This window comes from Rosa chinensis, chromosome 7, assembly GCF_002994745.2.
Source record: "Rosa chinensis cultivar Old Blush chromosome 7, RchiOBHm-V2, whole genome shotgun sequence".
NCBI lineage: Eukaryota > Viridiplantae > Streptophyta > Magnoliopsida > Rosales > Rosaceae > Rosa > Rosa chinensis.
Window position 1 is genome coordinate 5,016,471 of NC_037094.1, and position 15,294 is coordinate 5,031,764.

Below are 15,294 nucleotides of genomic sequence, written 5' to 3' on the forward strand. Positions count from 1 at the left end.
CCCTTCAACTGGGTTCTATGGTCTAAACAGAAGGCTAATATGCAATGGTTATGATTTTTAGCGGCACATCCATCCCTAATCTCCAGTTGCTGTCCGCTTTGAGGATCGTTCTAGGGTTTGGAGGTAAAATGGGCCGGAGTCCAATTACAATACTATCTGGATCCAAAAGTCAAGGCCCAACAAGTAAATTAGATATTTTTTGCGTACCAAAACCTAAGACGACGTCAGCCGCACATTAACACAGAATTATATTTAGGCAAGAAGACAAAAACATTTTGCTTTAACCAGATCGCACTTATAGAAAGCTCTCTCTCTCTCTCACCCAACGCAAGTACGCAACTATGGCCAAGAAAGGCTCTTCAGATCTCAGAAGCTGCATGCACCAACATTTAATACCAGCAAGAGTTTTGGCATCAACCATGGCCTCCAGGGCAGAAAAGGCTTCAACCATGGAGGCCATGAGATCGATCTCGATCAGCAGATGCACTCCAGGCAGAGGTTGAGTTGTTTCTTTCCAGAAACCATGGCCTAGGGCTTAGGGAGGCCCTTCAAGTCCTCAGAAGATTCAAGGATGGGGCTCAACCAAGTCTTCAGATTCAAGGTCCGCCCGGAAACAAGAGTTGAAGGAAGAGGTGGTCTCTGGCCAAAGGGCAACAAAAAAAACACGAGAAAGAAGAAGAAGACGACTAGAAGAGGGTGTTCTGACTGGGCCGAATGGATAGCTCAGTTTGGGCTTTCCTTGTACTACCAATCTGCACTCAGGCAGGCCCAAATCGATTTTAATTCGGTAAGATCTAAAGCACTTTTTTTTTTTTTGGAGAGGAGCTTTAATCTCAGTTACTTTGATTTACTACGTAAACAAAGAAAATTCACATTTTATTACAAGGTATTTCTGAGCGTATCAACTCTATTTCCAAACACTTAGGGCTTGTCTGGTAACGTTTTTAAAAATGATTTTTCAAAAACAGATTTTGAAAATAAAAACGAGAAAACAAGATTGAATTTTTGAGATCAGAAAATGTGTCCGATAGCTTATTCTGAAAACAATTTTCAAAAACGAGAGAAGATTGCGACTAGAGATGAGAGAGAGACCTGAGAAGAAAATAGAGACATGAGAAAATGGAAGAAGAGAGCACATTCGTTTTTTTCTTTGTTTTGGAAAATATATCTCCATGTTTTCTAAAATATGAGAATGAAAAGGTGAAAATGTCTATTTGTCGTTTTCCTGTTTTACGAGTAAAATAAAAAATTATTTTCAAAACTTATATTCTGCATTTTTGAAAACAGACCAACGAACGCATTTTCAAGTCATTTTCATTTTATAAAATGAAAATGATGACTTGAAAACCTTACCGAACGCCCCCTTAACTTCACCTCAATGTAATTTGCAGAAGTTCTTTTTTTTTTTTTTTAAATGTAATGTGCAGAAGTCCAAAAGAATTGTATTATGACTTGGCATTATGGAGATTTCAGGGTTTTATAGGGTTGGGGCACCAAAGTGGAGGTTTAGCTCTGAATTCTAATAGGAGGTCTTGCACCCATTGCTCTGCGTCTTCTTCTCTGCTATCATCAGGTAGTTCTTCTTCTTTGGGTATCAAGATTTTGGCTTGTGTCTTCCTTTCTTTTATAAAAATTGTTTGTTCATTTCCTTGTAATCTTGTGCTTCTTATTTGTATCATACATCAGGTTCATTTCTGTTGTTTGTTTCCTCCTTATGTTTTGCAATCATTTCTATTGATTGAAAGGACACAGAGAGAGAAGTATATTGGTCACTTTATGGAGTTGTGGGATTTTGTAGTGTGGGCTGTTTGGGTATGTGAAGAGAATGAGAAAATGAGGTGGGTGCTAGTCAGAAATGGACTCTGTGTGAATTTCAAGGGAGGGTTTCTCTCTTTTTGGTCTTTCTAACCCAAAATTGAGGGTTTTCTATCTGTTGTAGGCATTATGTAATTCACTCTGTCACACAATGCTAGTACTTTAGAGGGTGATGACCTGATGCAATTTCATCAGTACAATTTCAACTTCTTAGATAAAACAGTCAAATTGCTTGGCATGACTCATTGTTTCTTGTCAGTGTCTGGTAAGGGTTACATTATCCCTTCCATCATGTGATAGTTCTTGTCTTACGCTTATTGTTTGGCCTCATTTCATTTTTATAACTTAGAAGTAAAGAATAAGGTTTCCTGGTTCTTGTTGTATGTATGGGGATCTGTAATTTGAGGAAAATACAACTTCTCTGGCATATCAATTCATATGAAATGATATAGTTTTTATATGTAAACTGGTTTAGTATGTGGATGTTTAGTTTGGGGAAAATAGGATTGGTTGGCTTTCAAATTATTTCAAATTAGCTGGTTTTTATATGTAATCTGTTGAGAACCAACCCCAGATATCAACTATAGGTTCTCCTTCCGTCTCATATTTAGAGATGTAGAATTAATCAGGTAGGAATTCTGTAGGCAGAAGTAGTACACAGAAATGTTCAAGACGAACACATGTTTTCATGATTGATAAACATGTTTGCCTTAAATAATTAGGTTATTGAACACAATTGATTAGCATGTTAAGTTTCTCTTGTAATTTTGTGAAGTTGTGAAATTGTGAAATTGTTTGCATAAAACTCTAATTTGTGTCTCCTCAACAGGATGGCCGTGGCATCTTTGGAGAGACTACGATACTTTACGACAGCTTATTGCGAACGAATAATGGCAGAAAGTACTTTTTGCACCTTTGCAGAGCGGTACAATATGCCTTCAATTTTCAGGGAGGATATTATTGACCACACTATCAGAGAGGAGATGATAGAGGGATATAATGAGCTGGTAAGGGAAGTACGGGCAACTCAGAATAATTTGGACTATCAAGGTTATGAGCTCCTTTTGCATGATGTGATCACTGTGGAGACATAATGATTTTCTGATGGTTCTCAAATTCAAGTCTGGGCCTTGGGGTTGGGATGGTGAAGTTCATTTGATGCCTGTATTTGGCGAGGAGGATATGGAGCGCATCATGGAAAAAGCTGCTCATCATGGAATTCGATTGGCTGACGAATGATGATTTTACCTTTTCTATCTCATGTTTTTGGTTGTCTTGGAAGTTGTTTTTTGTGACAGGTTAGTTGTATTGTTAAAATGTGATTGTTATTCTGAAGTTGTTAATGTAATTAATATGGGAATGAATGGATTACTCTTTAAGAACAGAATAATCACTTACTCGTCATAATAGGATAATTACTTGCCCAGAGAAAGTGGTTTTGTAATTAGGACTGTATCTTTTTTAGTCAAAAAAATAGTAGATAATTTCAATTACAGATTTCCTAATAACATTTTTCAATAGTCGGGGATTTTTTTCCTTTTTTTGAAAAGTTGGTTTTATTCTTACCTCTTGTTTTATCATTTGGACCCTCCTCAATTTTTCGTAAAATTTTGTCTTATTTCACCATCTCCAATCTTACACGCACTACGCAAAAAAATCTTACCTGCACTATTGAACTGTTTTCTGGTGATATTGAGTCATTTCCTCTCTTAAATGAGTGGATATGGTGAAAAAAGGACAGTCCCTTTTAATGTGATTGTATACACCAATTCTGAAAATTTCAATACGACAACTAGTCGAACGCAGATCAAAGTCTTGGAAATTTCTTTCTTTGTATTAGTTGGAGTCTTGGAGAAACACAAACTCGGTACTCCTAATTTATTAGAACCATTTGTTTGGTGCAACTCTAACTGTGATTATTATGAGATAGCTCTTCGTAAAAGTAAATCATTATATGTGATCAAATCTTCAAGAAAAACAAAAGTTGGATATAGGGTGATGGGCATGTGGAAATTATTCTATGCACCGACGGTGTAAGTGACCCAACCCCTATAAAATAATCTCAACCCTTGAGGATAGAGGATTTTGCTGTGATGTGATCAATTGTTGAGATTAAAGTCTCGTTTGGGATTGTTTCGCTTCAAAAAAAAAAAAACTTTTATCAAAATTTTTAAATGTGAGCTTCTATTTATACCTCCAAAATTAGCATGTGATCAATTGTTGAGATTAAAGTCCCGTTTGGGATTGCTTCGCTTCAAAACAAAAAAAAAAACTTTTATCAAAATTTTTAAATGCGAGCTTCTATTTATACTTCCAAAATTAGCATTTAGACCTCTCTTACTTTTTTTAAGTAATGATTGACTTTGTCAACTCACATAAAATGACAAATAAAGACACAATATGTAAAAATGATAATAATAAATATAAGGGAGTGATATTCGCACTCCCACTTTTACATTTTGCACTCCCATTTCAATCTTTATATTATTTTATTGTGTGAAATTTCACTTTTGGCCCAACAACTGTGCAATGCTTCTCCTTTCTTCGCTCTCCAGTTCTGGTCTTCTGCGATGACTTCTTCTTCGAAAACGTAATGTTTGTACTTTGTATTGGAATTCAACCACTTGGCCGCTGCAAATTCAAGGCTCTTCATTTTCAAATACGCTCTCTTTCTCTCACTCTCACAATGGAATTCAGTATTTTGAAAGATGATGAAACTGTATATGCACAAAGGTTCTACAGTCTCGACTGCAATTTTCTATAGTTTTAGTCTTTTAGATCGGGAAGACATGAAAGATTGCCAAGATTGTAACTCTAGGCTCAGTAGCAAAGAACTTAAGAATGGGGTCTGATTTTTCTATATTAATAGAATTATTTGAATGATTCTGACAAATACTTCTTTGTAATTATTGCCTACGAGTATGTTCTTAGTTCTTGATTATATGTTGGATGTGTAAATTTTTTTTATCAACAATATTTCTTGAGAGAAATGGAGCACAACAAGAAAAAGATATCGAAGGCCAGACTCATTGATCCAATAAAAACAACAAGAAAATTTTCAAATCACAAACTCAATCTTTCTTAGTTTCAGCTAAATCCCAATCCAATCAACAGTTTTTCAAAGCTCCAACTCATTGATGCCATAAAAGCTTGAACCTTGTAAACCCAATAGATCAAACTGAAATTTACAAAGTTGGAAATTAGAGAGGTTCTCTCTGCAAGAGATTCGTTGTGTGAAACAACCCAGAAGAAGAGAGTCAAAAAAATTAAGGAAAAAAAAAAAAAAAAAAAGAAGAAAGACCACTCTTTGTGTGAATCTTCATTTGTCTTATAACCATTGTTAGCCAAGAGAAGATGGCGACAAGTTTCGAGGACCAACACTTTCCTTCTCTTCAGTAGAAGAATTTGGTGAAGGTTTGCTGCAAACTAGAGAGATGTTGAGTGTTATTGACTTAAGGGCAAATTTGGAAACTCAAGTTCCAAAACATGAGTGGGAATGCAGAATGCAAAAAGGGGAGTGCAAATTTTATTCCCCTAAATATAAATTCTCTTCTTACCTCCCCCACCATCTTTTACAAACCGAGGTATGTTTTCATGTTTCATTTTACCCGGCAAAAAAAGAAGATGATAATGAAGAAAAGGCTATCCTTTTTCTGTCATTTGGATTTCACATATGACAACTTCAAATTTTATAGTAATTATATTCATTTTTTCATGATTCAAGAATCAATTTTGAAAACCTACCTAAAATCATATGCAAACAATATAGAAAAAGTGATGTTCAAAATTGTATCTATTGTATGGTAGCTTGGTTGTGACCATTTGTCTTTATCCAGATCTTTAGTCCTTTCATTAGCATGTAATTGTGCATGCTCATATTCTTAAGTTTTCATCTGCATTTTTTTTTCATCATTTTTGTCGTCATGTTGGAATCCTAATCAAGATGAATGGCACGTTTTCAACCTCATGCAAAACCTTTGTTCATACCTTCGAAAGAAATAACATTTCTCGTTGAAATGAATTCTGACTACCCCTTCATGAGGTTAAACCTCAGTTTTAATATGAGATGCGATCATCTTCCTATTACTCAAAGCAGAGACGTTCAAAAACCTAGGTATAAATCCATTGCCATAATCAGTAGCTAGCAATAGCTCTCCTTAATTGTGTTAGACTCTCAAGAAAAGTTGAACTTATCATTTGGTAGTTGAAGCATGGAGTGGAACTCACCCGGTGGTCGCTTGAAATTCAATGCTTTTGTTGAAAACCCCTAAGTTTGATGATTATGTTGGCATTTAGGGAACATTTGGGATGTGTAGCAAATTGAGTATTTGAAAAGTAAGTTAGAGGTCTAATATACAAGGAGGTCCAAATGCCAATTTTGGAGGTATGAATAGAAACAGCATTTTAAAATTCTATTGTGTTTGGTAAATAATAAATAAATAAAAACAGCTTTAATTAAAAATTAAAGCAAATGATGAAAAATGTCATTTTAGATAGTGAAATAATAAAAATGCCACCTAGTTATCCACTTGATCAAAAGATCCATAATGAATTGTTAATAATATTAATTTAGTTCTTATGAATAATGAGGTGATGTTAAAAAAGATCAGTTTTTAATTTTTTGATTCCGATTATGCCCTTAAAGCCTAAAAACTGATCAATACGTACATAGATTCACCAACCCAAACCCTTACCCCTCTCTCTCCCTCCTTGTCTCTCATTTTGCAGACCCTGCATTTCTCGAAACCCTAGAAATCTCTCTCACTCTCTCTCCGTCTGGCTCTCCCCTGTGCCATTCTCGTAATCTGCAAGTGTTCGCTTGCAGAAAGCTAATTTTGATTTCAATTCAGTCAAATTCCTGCAATTGATTCGTTGATGATGGCCCACGGAAAAGTCAGTCTTGCTCAAAAACAAACTTAAATTTTTTTTTTTTTTAATTTTCTACTTAAGCTGTGATTATTGCCATCCTATATTTTTTAATTTTCAAAATCACTCGTTTTAATGGTGGTTAAATGTGGTAAACTGAATATTGAGTGATAGTTTAGCCCATTAGTATATGTTGTTTGGAAATAGGGTTGGAATGGCTCATGAGCTCTGTCACATCATTGCTGTATGATCTTTCTTCAGGTCAAGTTATCACTTTAATCTTCTTCTTCTTCTTTTTTTTTTTTGTGGGAAAGTTACATGTTTAATCAAGAAAAGAAAGGAAATTCCCCTAAAGTTTAAATAGTTGCTACAGGATGCTTGCCATCCAAAATACAAAATGTTTCCGTATATTAACAAACGGGAATGACCGTGCACAAAGTCATAAGTTCGAGTCACCATGGAGGCATGAGTGAAACCCTTTGATTAGGGCTGCACACGGATTGGGTTGGATCGGTTTTGACTCCAAACCATCTCTATGCCAAAGTGAGCGGTTTAGGCTTTTTAGAAAACAGGTCAACAAAAAAAATGAGCTCAATCCAATCGAATCTAATCCAATTAAAGATTGTTTGGTTTGGTCAGTTAGGCGGTTTTCACCTATATAATATTAACATGATATTTATGAATTAAATTATCAAAATTTAAAATTCAATAATTAAAATCCAAAACATATAGTCCAAAACTAAAACCTAAATTAGATTTAAAGTGATTCACTTATTTAACGACTTAGCCATCAATACTAGCTTAATATGATAGTATTAAAGGTCAAAGAATGAGAGATTGAGAGATCAAAGATGTGATATGAAAGGATAAAAAAAATTGTAGCGATTATCTACTAAGGTTTTAGGCCTTTGAGCGATTTAATATGATAGTATATCATTTGAGAATAAAGTTATAATTGGAGATTTAAAACTTACTTAGAACAAACCGGACAAATGAATATATATTTATTATGTGTGTGTGTGTATATATAACAACAAAAAAACCTTTTCTCTTATGTTTCAAACATACCGGTAGGTTCGGGTTCCGTGGTTTAAGTACAAGAGAAACATAACCAACCCAGTTCATAAATTGTTTGGTTCAGTATTGAACCGATTTTCAATTTTTAAAATTAAAAAATCCTAACCAAACCATATTTATCGGTCAATTTTGGCCAGTTTGACCGGTTTGTAACATATTTTGCACACTCCTACCTTCGATCATCTTTTCAACAGAAGAGAAAAAAAACAAAAGGGAATGACCGCGTAACACTGCGTGCGTACTAATTACTTATGCCACACCAACAAAATGCCAAAAAAAAGAGAAGGAAACCATATTTGGTAACAAAACGTTAAAATCTCCTAACCTCCAATTAAACATTGAAAATTGACTGTGACCTACGGAACGGAGACCTCCGGTCAGATTTTCTGAGCCCTCTCCAGGTACCCAGGCAAGGGACTCGCACGTGGCGACCTGAGAGGAGCCCCGTTCAGCTGCTGCCCCTTACTATCGTAATATATTACGCCCGAGAAATCCAACGGCTCGCACTTGTCCCCCATTAGAATCGACCGCTGCCACACCCCGCCGTCTCCCCACTCCTCCTCCTCAAGGGCCCCACCACCCTTGGGTCCCGCACCGCCGCCGGCCACCTTCTTCCGGTGCATGAGCGTGATGGCCTTGTTGCTTATGGTCGCCATCAGCTGCTTGGGCCTGTTCAACGACGACGTCTTGATCATAGGCTTGGCCTTGAGCTTATGGGTTAGGCGGCTGGCTATGTCCATGAGGGCCGAGACGGAGGCGAGCAACCTCGCCTTCGAGCTCAGCCGTATCGGATAGCTGTCCGAGTCGGCTTCGGAGTTTGTTCGGAGCCGACGGACCATGCTTTGTTGAGGAGGATGGAAGAACGGGTGGTGTTTTGTGTATTTGTAATGGAAACGAAATGTAAGTTTTCAGTTGGCAGAGAAGACTTGGCTTCTAGGGTGCTTCTAGGGTGATCATATATAAGAGAAGAGAAGGGGGTGCGCAGGTGACCGGGTATAGCCGGTGGCTGGTTTTGCTGTTTTGGTTAGAGAATTTAGGGCTAAGGGGTGGACTGGTGGCTAGCTTCTAGCTAGGGTTGACTTCCTCTTCTTTGGTCATTTCTGTATTATAGGACTAGAAGGGAGATATATAATAGGGTTTGGATGAAAATGATGGATGCTTATTATTGGTAATCCTAGCAGGAGAAGAAGCAGAAAGCATTATATAATAGGGGTTGGATGAAAATGTTGGTAATCCTAATCACAACTCACTCACCACCTAATTAAGGGATTGGTGTCCTGCACTTTCTTGATAAGCACAAACCACAAATTTGGTTGGTATCCCCAAAAACTTTGTTAAGTAATCCCCAAAAGTTGCATGTATTTGGAACTGTCATTATTCTTATCAATTTGGTTGGATTTTTTTCCTTAATTTATAGTGATGAATAAGAAAGAAAAACATATTTTTTGAATGAGAAAGAAAAACATATTTTGTTGAACTTGAAATTGTTTTCCTTAATGGTTAAAAATGAATTTACAAACTTTCGTAGTTTGATAAACAAGACTAATTTTTTCCTTAATTTATACTAATGAATAAGAAAGAAAAACTTATTTTGTTGAACTTGAAATTGTTTTCCTTAATGGTTAAAAATGAATTTACAAACTTTCTTAATTTGATAAACAAGATTAATTTTTTCCTGAATTTATACAAATGAAAAAGAAAGAAAAACTTATTTTGTTGAACTTGAAATTGTTTTCCTTAATGGTTAAAAATGAATTTACAAACTTTCTTAAATTGATAAACAAGATTAATTTTTTCCTTAATTTATACTAATGAATTTGAAAGAAAAACCAATTTTGTGGAACTTGAAATTGTTTTCCTTAATGGTTAAAAATGAATTTACAAACTTTCGTGATTTAATTAACAAGATTAATTTTTTCCTTAATTTATATTAATGAATAAGAAAGAAAAACCTATATTGTTGAACTTGAAATTGTTTTCCTTAATGGTTTAAATTTTTAAAATGTATTTACAAACTTTCTTAAATTGATAAACAAGATTAATTTAGTAATTTATCTTGTGGATGAATCAACGTTTTGGGTACCTGATCGATAACCTGAAAAAGCACTATTTTGAGCATCTCCAACAGAGTAGCTAAATTTAATTTTTAGCTATATTTAACTATTTTTGAAGCAAAATTCAGCTCCAACAGACTAGCTATAGCTTAGCTATATTTAACTTTAGCTAAATTGGCTAGCTATATTTAGCTAGAGAATCCTACATAGCTAAAGCAAAAGTTATATTTCTCTCTTCTCTTTTGTCCACATGTCAGTTTACGATTCGATGAAACATAATATATCACTTACAAATAACTATCATTGATGGAGCAACATTGTTAAATCAATAGCTATAATTCACAAGTTTAGCTAAATTTAACTAAAAAATAAATTCTACTGTTAGAGATGCTCTTAGTCAAATAAAAATGAGGCATTTGATTATCAAATTTCCAATCATTACAGCGTGCTTATTGCTCTATGTGTAATATAATGCATGGTGGACTGAGAATAGTTATGGCTAATACTATCTTCAAATTTCAAAATATAATAAATTAAACAAAGAGAGATCGAAGACCTTACTATCTTGGAATGCAACTAAATAATGAAGTGGTGGCTGAGTCAACCTGCAACTTGTTTCACTGAGGTACTTAACGAGTTAACGATGTCTGCAAATTAGAGCTTTTGATGATAGAATAGAGATGAATGGCCAAGTCTTCGGTTTTTTAGCTAACTGGGGTCAGAATGGTGCTGAGGTCTGACGTTGGACTCGGGAATTTCAACCGGAGAACTTGTGTATCTCATTCATCGAGGACCCAGATATCAAATATTGACTCGGTCTTCGACTGCCCCTTCCCATACTCCTATAGACTTTTCGTAACTGTCCCAATGATCTGTCGTCTGTTTAATAGTTTAATGTTCATGGACCATGCCATCGTATATTCGTATACGTATGCAGATATGTGTGTGGGTATATATATAGGGCCCTTCCACTAATGAATTTCTTTTTTTGGATTATTATAGGGATATGACATTAGATCAACTTTTTAATCACATTTCAGCATCTCAACCGTTCAGTTTTTAGGTCCTAATGTGTAGATTATTTCTGCGAATTTTCAGCCAAATCGGTGATTGTTAAGGTATTAAATTAGATTAAATCAATGGACGAACTAAATCTGTCAAACTTGAATTGTTCATATTTATAATCTTAAGTCGCCGTTTTGAATGCCCTAACGAATAACGATAATCAATTTGATTGAAAATTTTCAGAAGTGATCTACACATTAGAATATAAAAACTGAACGATTAGGATGTTAAAATATGATTGAAAAGTTAGTCTAATTCTCTATCCCTAAAAAAGACCCAAAATAAGAATTTCTCACTAGAAGGGCTATCAATATTATGTATATGTAAATGAGGGATGGACTTATGAATTTAGTTACAAAAACAATGGTACCGGTGTTGGAACAATGCTTTTACATCATTCAAATGGTGCAACAATTTGCGAGTTTATAAAGATCACAAACTTTGCTTTAATTAGAATTATGTATGATCGATCGTGAAATATTCATGTTTTATTAGATTGATCGAAATGTGTTGTTATATTTTTTTTTTTGAGTGATGCAAAAAATTCGAGAGTCTAAACCTCGAAGACCACATACTAGCTAATTAGCGTTATATGGATTCTGAAACGTACGTAGTTTCATTCCCATCTAGCTTTTCAAAATAGGTCACCGAGCATTAATCAATCATCATTGCTCTGGTTTGGCCACCTGCACAACACGTTTGAACAACTTGTTGAGCCCTAATTGGGATGAAATCCACTATCGATCACTAATTCAATAAGTCTCAAATATCGGTTTAGTCATGATTGTGCACAAAACTTCCAACCTAATAGAGACTTCTAATCGCGTATATATGGACACCGCCCTAATTTAGCTTGACCTTATCTAGTCATCATCAGACGTCATCTTCCAAATTAAGGGCCTAAAGGCAACCACGTACTAAATCTTGTACCTTGTTTACTTTATGAAGAAAACGATGTTAAGCGTCTTAAGCCACTAAAACTCCCAACGTTGGAGGTACATTGGAGTTTTGAACTTTTGATGATAATGTGGCCGGTGAGAGGACTATTTAGGGCAGATCGATTTGGTCGATTTGAATAGACAGATTAGCTTCCAATAGTTGGTACTTCCAATAGTTGGTATATATATTTGGTCAGGTAAACTAGCTAGCTATTATTCATTCGCTCTCATAAAATTCTATTTCTACTTCCACTTGTGACAAGCTTTTAACTTATACCTGTATATCAATGTCATCATAATTGTTTTATACAGAGGTCTCTGATCATATAATTTTAATTATTTGGCGGCAAAGTTGACGGGATCGAAAAGGAAGAGTGCGTGGTTGAAAGACTTGGATTTATAATTAGGAGATGGAATATTATCATTAATTTTCAGTGATGTGGGTACTTACGGTTTAAAATATAGTGTTGAATTAATTTGATGTTACAGAAGTTGGAGATGCCGGGTGAGCTGTGCTCCTTTGGCTTTAATAATGGTGCATTACTTTTCTTTTTTTTTTCTCGATAAGATAAAAAATTATAACTTAAAACCTCTAATATAATTTATACAATGAAAAATAAAAGTAAAGACATTTGCTGCAGTGAGTGGTAGAGCTTCATTCCAGCTTTCAAGCCCCATTGAATGTCATTGCTAGCTAGAGTGCCTTAAAAATTTTGATATAGTTAGAAGTGGCTCTTTATAGATTCATAGTTTCAAACTTTATAACTCATTAGTGGCGCGTCAGACTTTATAATACCTACACACACACACACTAGGGGTACGTACGTTTGCAGTTTCAACTTTTTTGAAAACATGCATGGCTGATGGCTCATACTCTATCAATCTATCCTGGTTATCTATGTTACATATATATACACACACACACACACACACCTAGAAACAGAACGGTCGAGTTCAGTTTTTGATCATTTTGCAGAGTCGATCTATACACTAGAACCTTAAAACTGAACGGTCGAGATGTGGATATGCGACCGAAAAGTGACCAAAAATTCAAACTTCACACATTAATTTTCAAAACGGAGATCCGCTCTAGATAGGATCTGATATATATATATATATATATATATATATATATTAATGAACTAAATGACTGATAACCAAGTTCTTATTTATATTCATGAAATAATGAAGGGTGGGTGTGTTTTGATCGAAAGTGTCATCAATCCTTCTCAAGTTCTCTCGATCTTGCCGCCTCGTGATGATGTTAGCAACTATTATCACGATGGCGTCGATGATACTTCTGCGTTCTTCTCACTGGGAGAAAAATTCAGCTACCCTCCCCACACTATGCTGCCAAGGCCAATTTGATACCCGAACTCTCAAAAGTATCAATGTGATACCCAAACACATATTTTGACATCAACGTGATACTTCCGTCCAAAATTTCTGACGGCGCCGTTTCTTTGCTGACGTGGCAAGCATGTGAAGACCAAAAATAAATAAAAAGACCAATTTGCCCTTTTCTTTTGTTAATTGTTTTTTTTTTCCTTCTTCTTCATCTTCTTATTCCTTCTTCTCAGATGATCTGGGGACTTTCCCAGAAAACTTGGAATCATCATCATCAGGAGAGTCGATGATGCTTAAGCCTACTTTACTACTAGCCCAGCTCCTCATTCGCAGATCGAGAAGGCGAACGAGACAGGTCTGACGACGGGTGTGGGCTCGGATCTGGTCGGCGACCGGCGAAGCAACTGGGGAGTCGAATGAACTGTTGGTCCCAATGGGCTCGGGTTTTGTGGTGGTTCGGAGTCTGAGTTGGGGTGGGGGTGGTTGTTGTCGGAGTCGGCGTCGGAGAGGCCGATGAATTCCCAGAGAGACTTGATCAGAGTCTTCGAATTGCAAGAATTGGAGGACGACCCTCGCAATTGGGCCCGCCTCCGTCATCTCCGATCTTGTCTCCGCCGCCTCCTCCGAGCCTCCCGGCGGCTGGTCCTCCCTCCACAAGCTCGCCGTCTTCTGCCCCAGCCTCCTCCAATCCGGCGTCCTCTTCGAGATAATGGTTTCAGCATCGAACACGAGCTCAGCCTGATGACACTTACCGCCCCTAATCCCAATCGGAGCCCTCCTCCAGCCAAATTTACTAACCACCCCCCCCCCCAATCCCAATCGGCACACCTTAGGTACAGTCTTCTTCTATTTGTTTTTTTTTTGCTCTGCATATTTTGTGTCCGTGTTGCCTTTCTGTTCTGCTTTTTTGGGTTTCTGAGGATTTTTGGTGATTCTGGAATAGGCCCCAAAGTTTGATTCTTTTGCTTGAATAGTTTTTATTGACAAAGAACGAGACTTTGACATGTTTGATGATCGTTTTTTTGTTTCTGTGCAATGCAAAAGCTTTGTTTTTTTTTTGGTTTGTAGTTTATTGTGTGGTGATTTTGATTCTGGGTTTTGAGAAGTAGAGTTTAGGCTGATAATTGGGAGAGAGAGCTCTTCTTCAGTTGGGAGAGAGAGCTCTGTTCATGGGCATAAGAGGAGCTGGGGTAGTTTGAACTCGTGGAGCGTCTTTCCGTCTGAACCACAAGGCTAGAGGATCACCATCGCCCCCTGAAATCCGTTTGAGATGGCGGCGACGGAGCCCAAGGCAGTGACTGAGGTCGCCAAGATGGACCTGTTCGAAGACGATGACGAGTTCGAAGAGTTTGAAATCAATGAAGAATGGGAGGACAAAGAGGAAGGCAAGGAAGTGACACAACAGTGGGAGGATGACTGGGATGATGATGACGTTAATGATGACTTCTCTCTGCAGCTGAGGAGGGAACTGGAAAACCACACTGAGAAGAAAGATTAGTCTGCAGGCTCAGTCATTTGCTCATCCCTTTCTGTTCTCTGCACCATATGAGTTGGTTGAAGTTGAGATGGGTTTGCTTGATTTTCTTTTCAAACCATCAGATGCCTGTTAGAGACATACGATGTTGTTGACATTTCTAATGAAGTTCTGTATTAAAGATTCTGTAGTTTGAGTTCTTAAGTCTTTTCGACTTCCCCTAAACGTTGTTAACTAGCAGTTGATCATTTGGTTAATTTCGTATAGAGCAGTTTGCAAGTGCTTGCATTCTATGGCTTGGTCTTAATAGGGAGGAAGTGAGATAATTCCTTTCTATAATAATATTATCATGAATATGAAAAAAAAAAAAAAGGAGCTGGGGTAGTAGTAAAGTAGGCTTAAGCATCATCGACTCTCCTGATGATGATGATTCCAAGTTTTCTGGGAAAGTCCCCAGATCATCTGAGAAGAAGGAATAAGAAGATGAAGAAGGAAAAAAAAAACAATTAACAAAAGAAAAGGGCAAATTGGTATTTTTCTTTATTTTTGGTCTTCACATGCTTGCCACGTCAGCAAAGAAACGGCGCCGTCAGAAATTTTGGACGGAAGTATCACGTTGATGTCAAAATATGTGTTTGGGTATCACATTGATACTTTT

At 36.5% G+C, this 15,294-nt stretch overlaps 3 protein-coding genes across 3 annotated transcripts; 2 read left to right on the forward strand and 1 right to left on the reverse strand.

The window, feature by feature from the left end:
- The first annotated feature begins 276 nt into the window (after positions 1–276).
- On the forward strand, positions 277–3,199 carry LOC112180730. Its single transcript, XM_024319286.2, has 3 exons — positions 277–787; positions 1,474–1,573; positions 2,645–3,199. Exons 1-3 carry the CDS (start codon positions 572–574, stop codon positions 2,704–2,706), a joined length of 378 nt encoding a protein of 125 aa, XP_024175054.1. The 5' UTR covers positions 277–571; the 3' UTR covers positions 2,707–3,199.
- Positions 3,200–7,780: 4,581 nt separating this feature from the next.
- On the reverse strand, positions 7,781–8,894 carry LOC112180696. Its single transcript, XM_024319257.2, has one exon. It carries the CDS (start codon positions 8,595–8,597, stop codon positions 8,136–8,138), a length of 462 nt encoding a protein of 153 aa, XP_024175025.1. The 5' UTR covers positions 8,598–8,894; the 3' UTR covers positions 7,781–8,135.
- Positions 8,895–14,362: 5,468 nt separating this feature from the next.
- On the forward strand, positions 14,363–14,915 carry LOC112179463 (protein DELETION OF SUV3 SUPPRESSOR 1(I)). Its single transcript, XM_024317882.2, has one exon. It carries the CDS (start codon positions 14,433–14,435, stop codon positions 14,658–14,660), a length of 228 nt encoding a protein of 75 aa, XP_024173650.1. The 5' UTR covers positions 14,363–14,432; the 3' UTR covers positions 14,661–14,915.
- Positions 14,916–15,294: the final 379 nt, after the last annotated feature.

What these genes read in the sequence shown, in the direction of transcription:
- LOC112180730 (XM_024319286.2), top strand. Translation starts at nt 572, where the DNA reads ATGGGGCTCAACCAAGTCTTCAGATTCAAGGTCCGCCCGGAAACAAGA. An exon ending in CCCAAATCGATTTTAATTCG is followed by an intron (nt 788 to 1,473) that starts GTAAGATCTAAA and finishes TGGAGATTTCAG; the next exon opens with GGTTTTATAGGGTTGGGGCA. An exon ending in TTCTTCTCTGCTATCATCAG is followed by an intron (nt 1,574 to 2,644) that starts GTAGTTCTTCTT and finishes TCTCCTCAACAG; the next exon opens with GATGGCCGTGGCATCTTTGG.
- LOC112180696 (XM_024319257.2), bottom strand. Translation starts at nt 8,597, where the DNA reads ATGGTCCGTCGGCTCCGAACAAACTCCGAAGCCGACTCGGACAGCTAT.
- LOC112179463 (XM_024317882.2), top strand. Translation starts at nt 14,433, where the DNA reads ATGGCGGCGACGGAGCCCAAGGCAGTGACTGAGGTCGCCAAGATGGAC.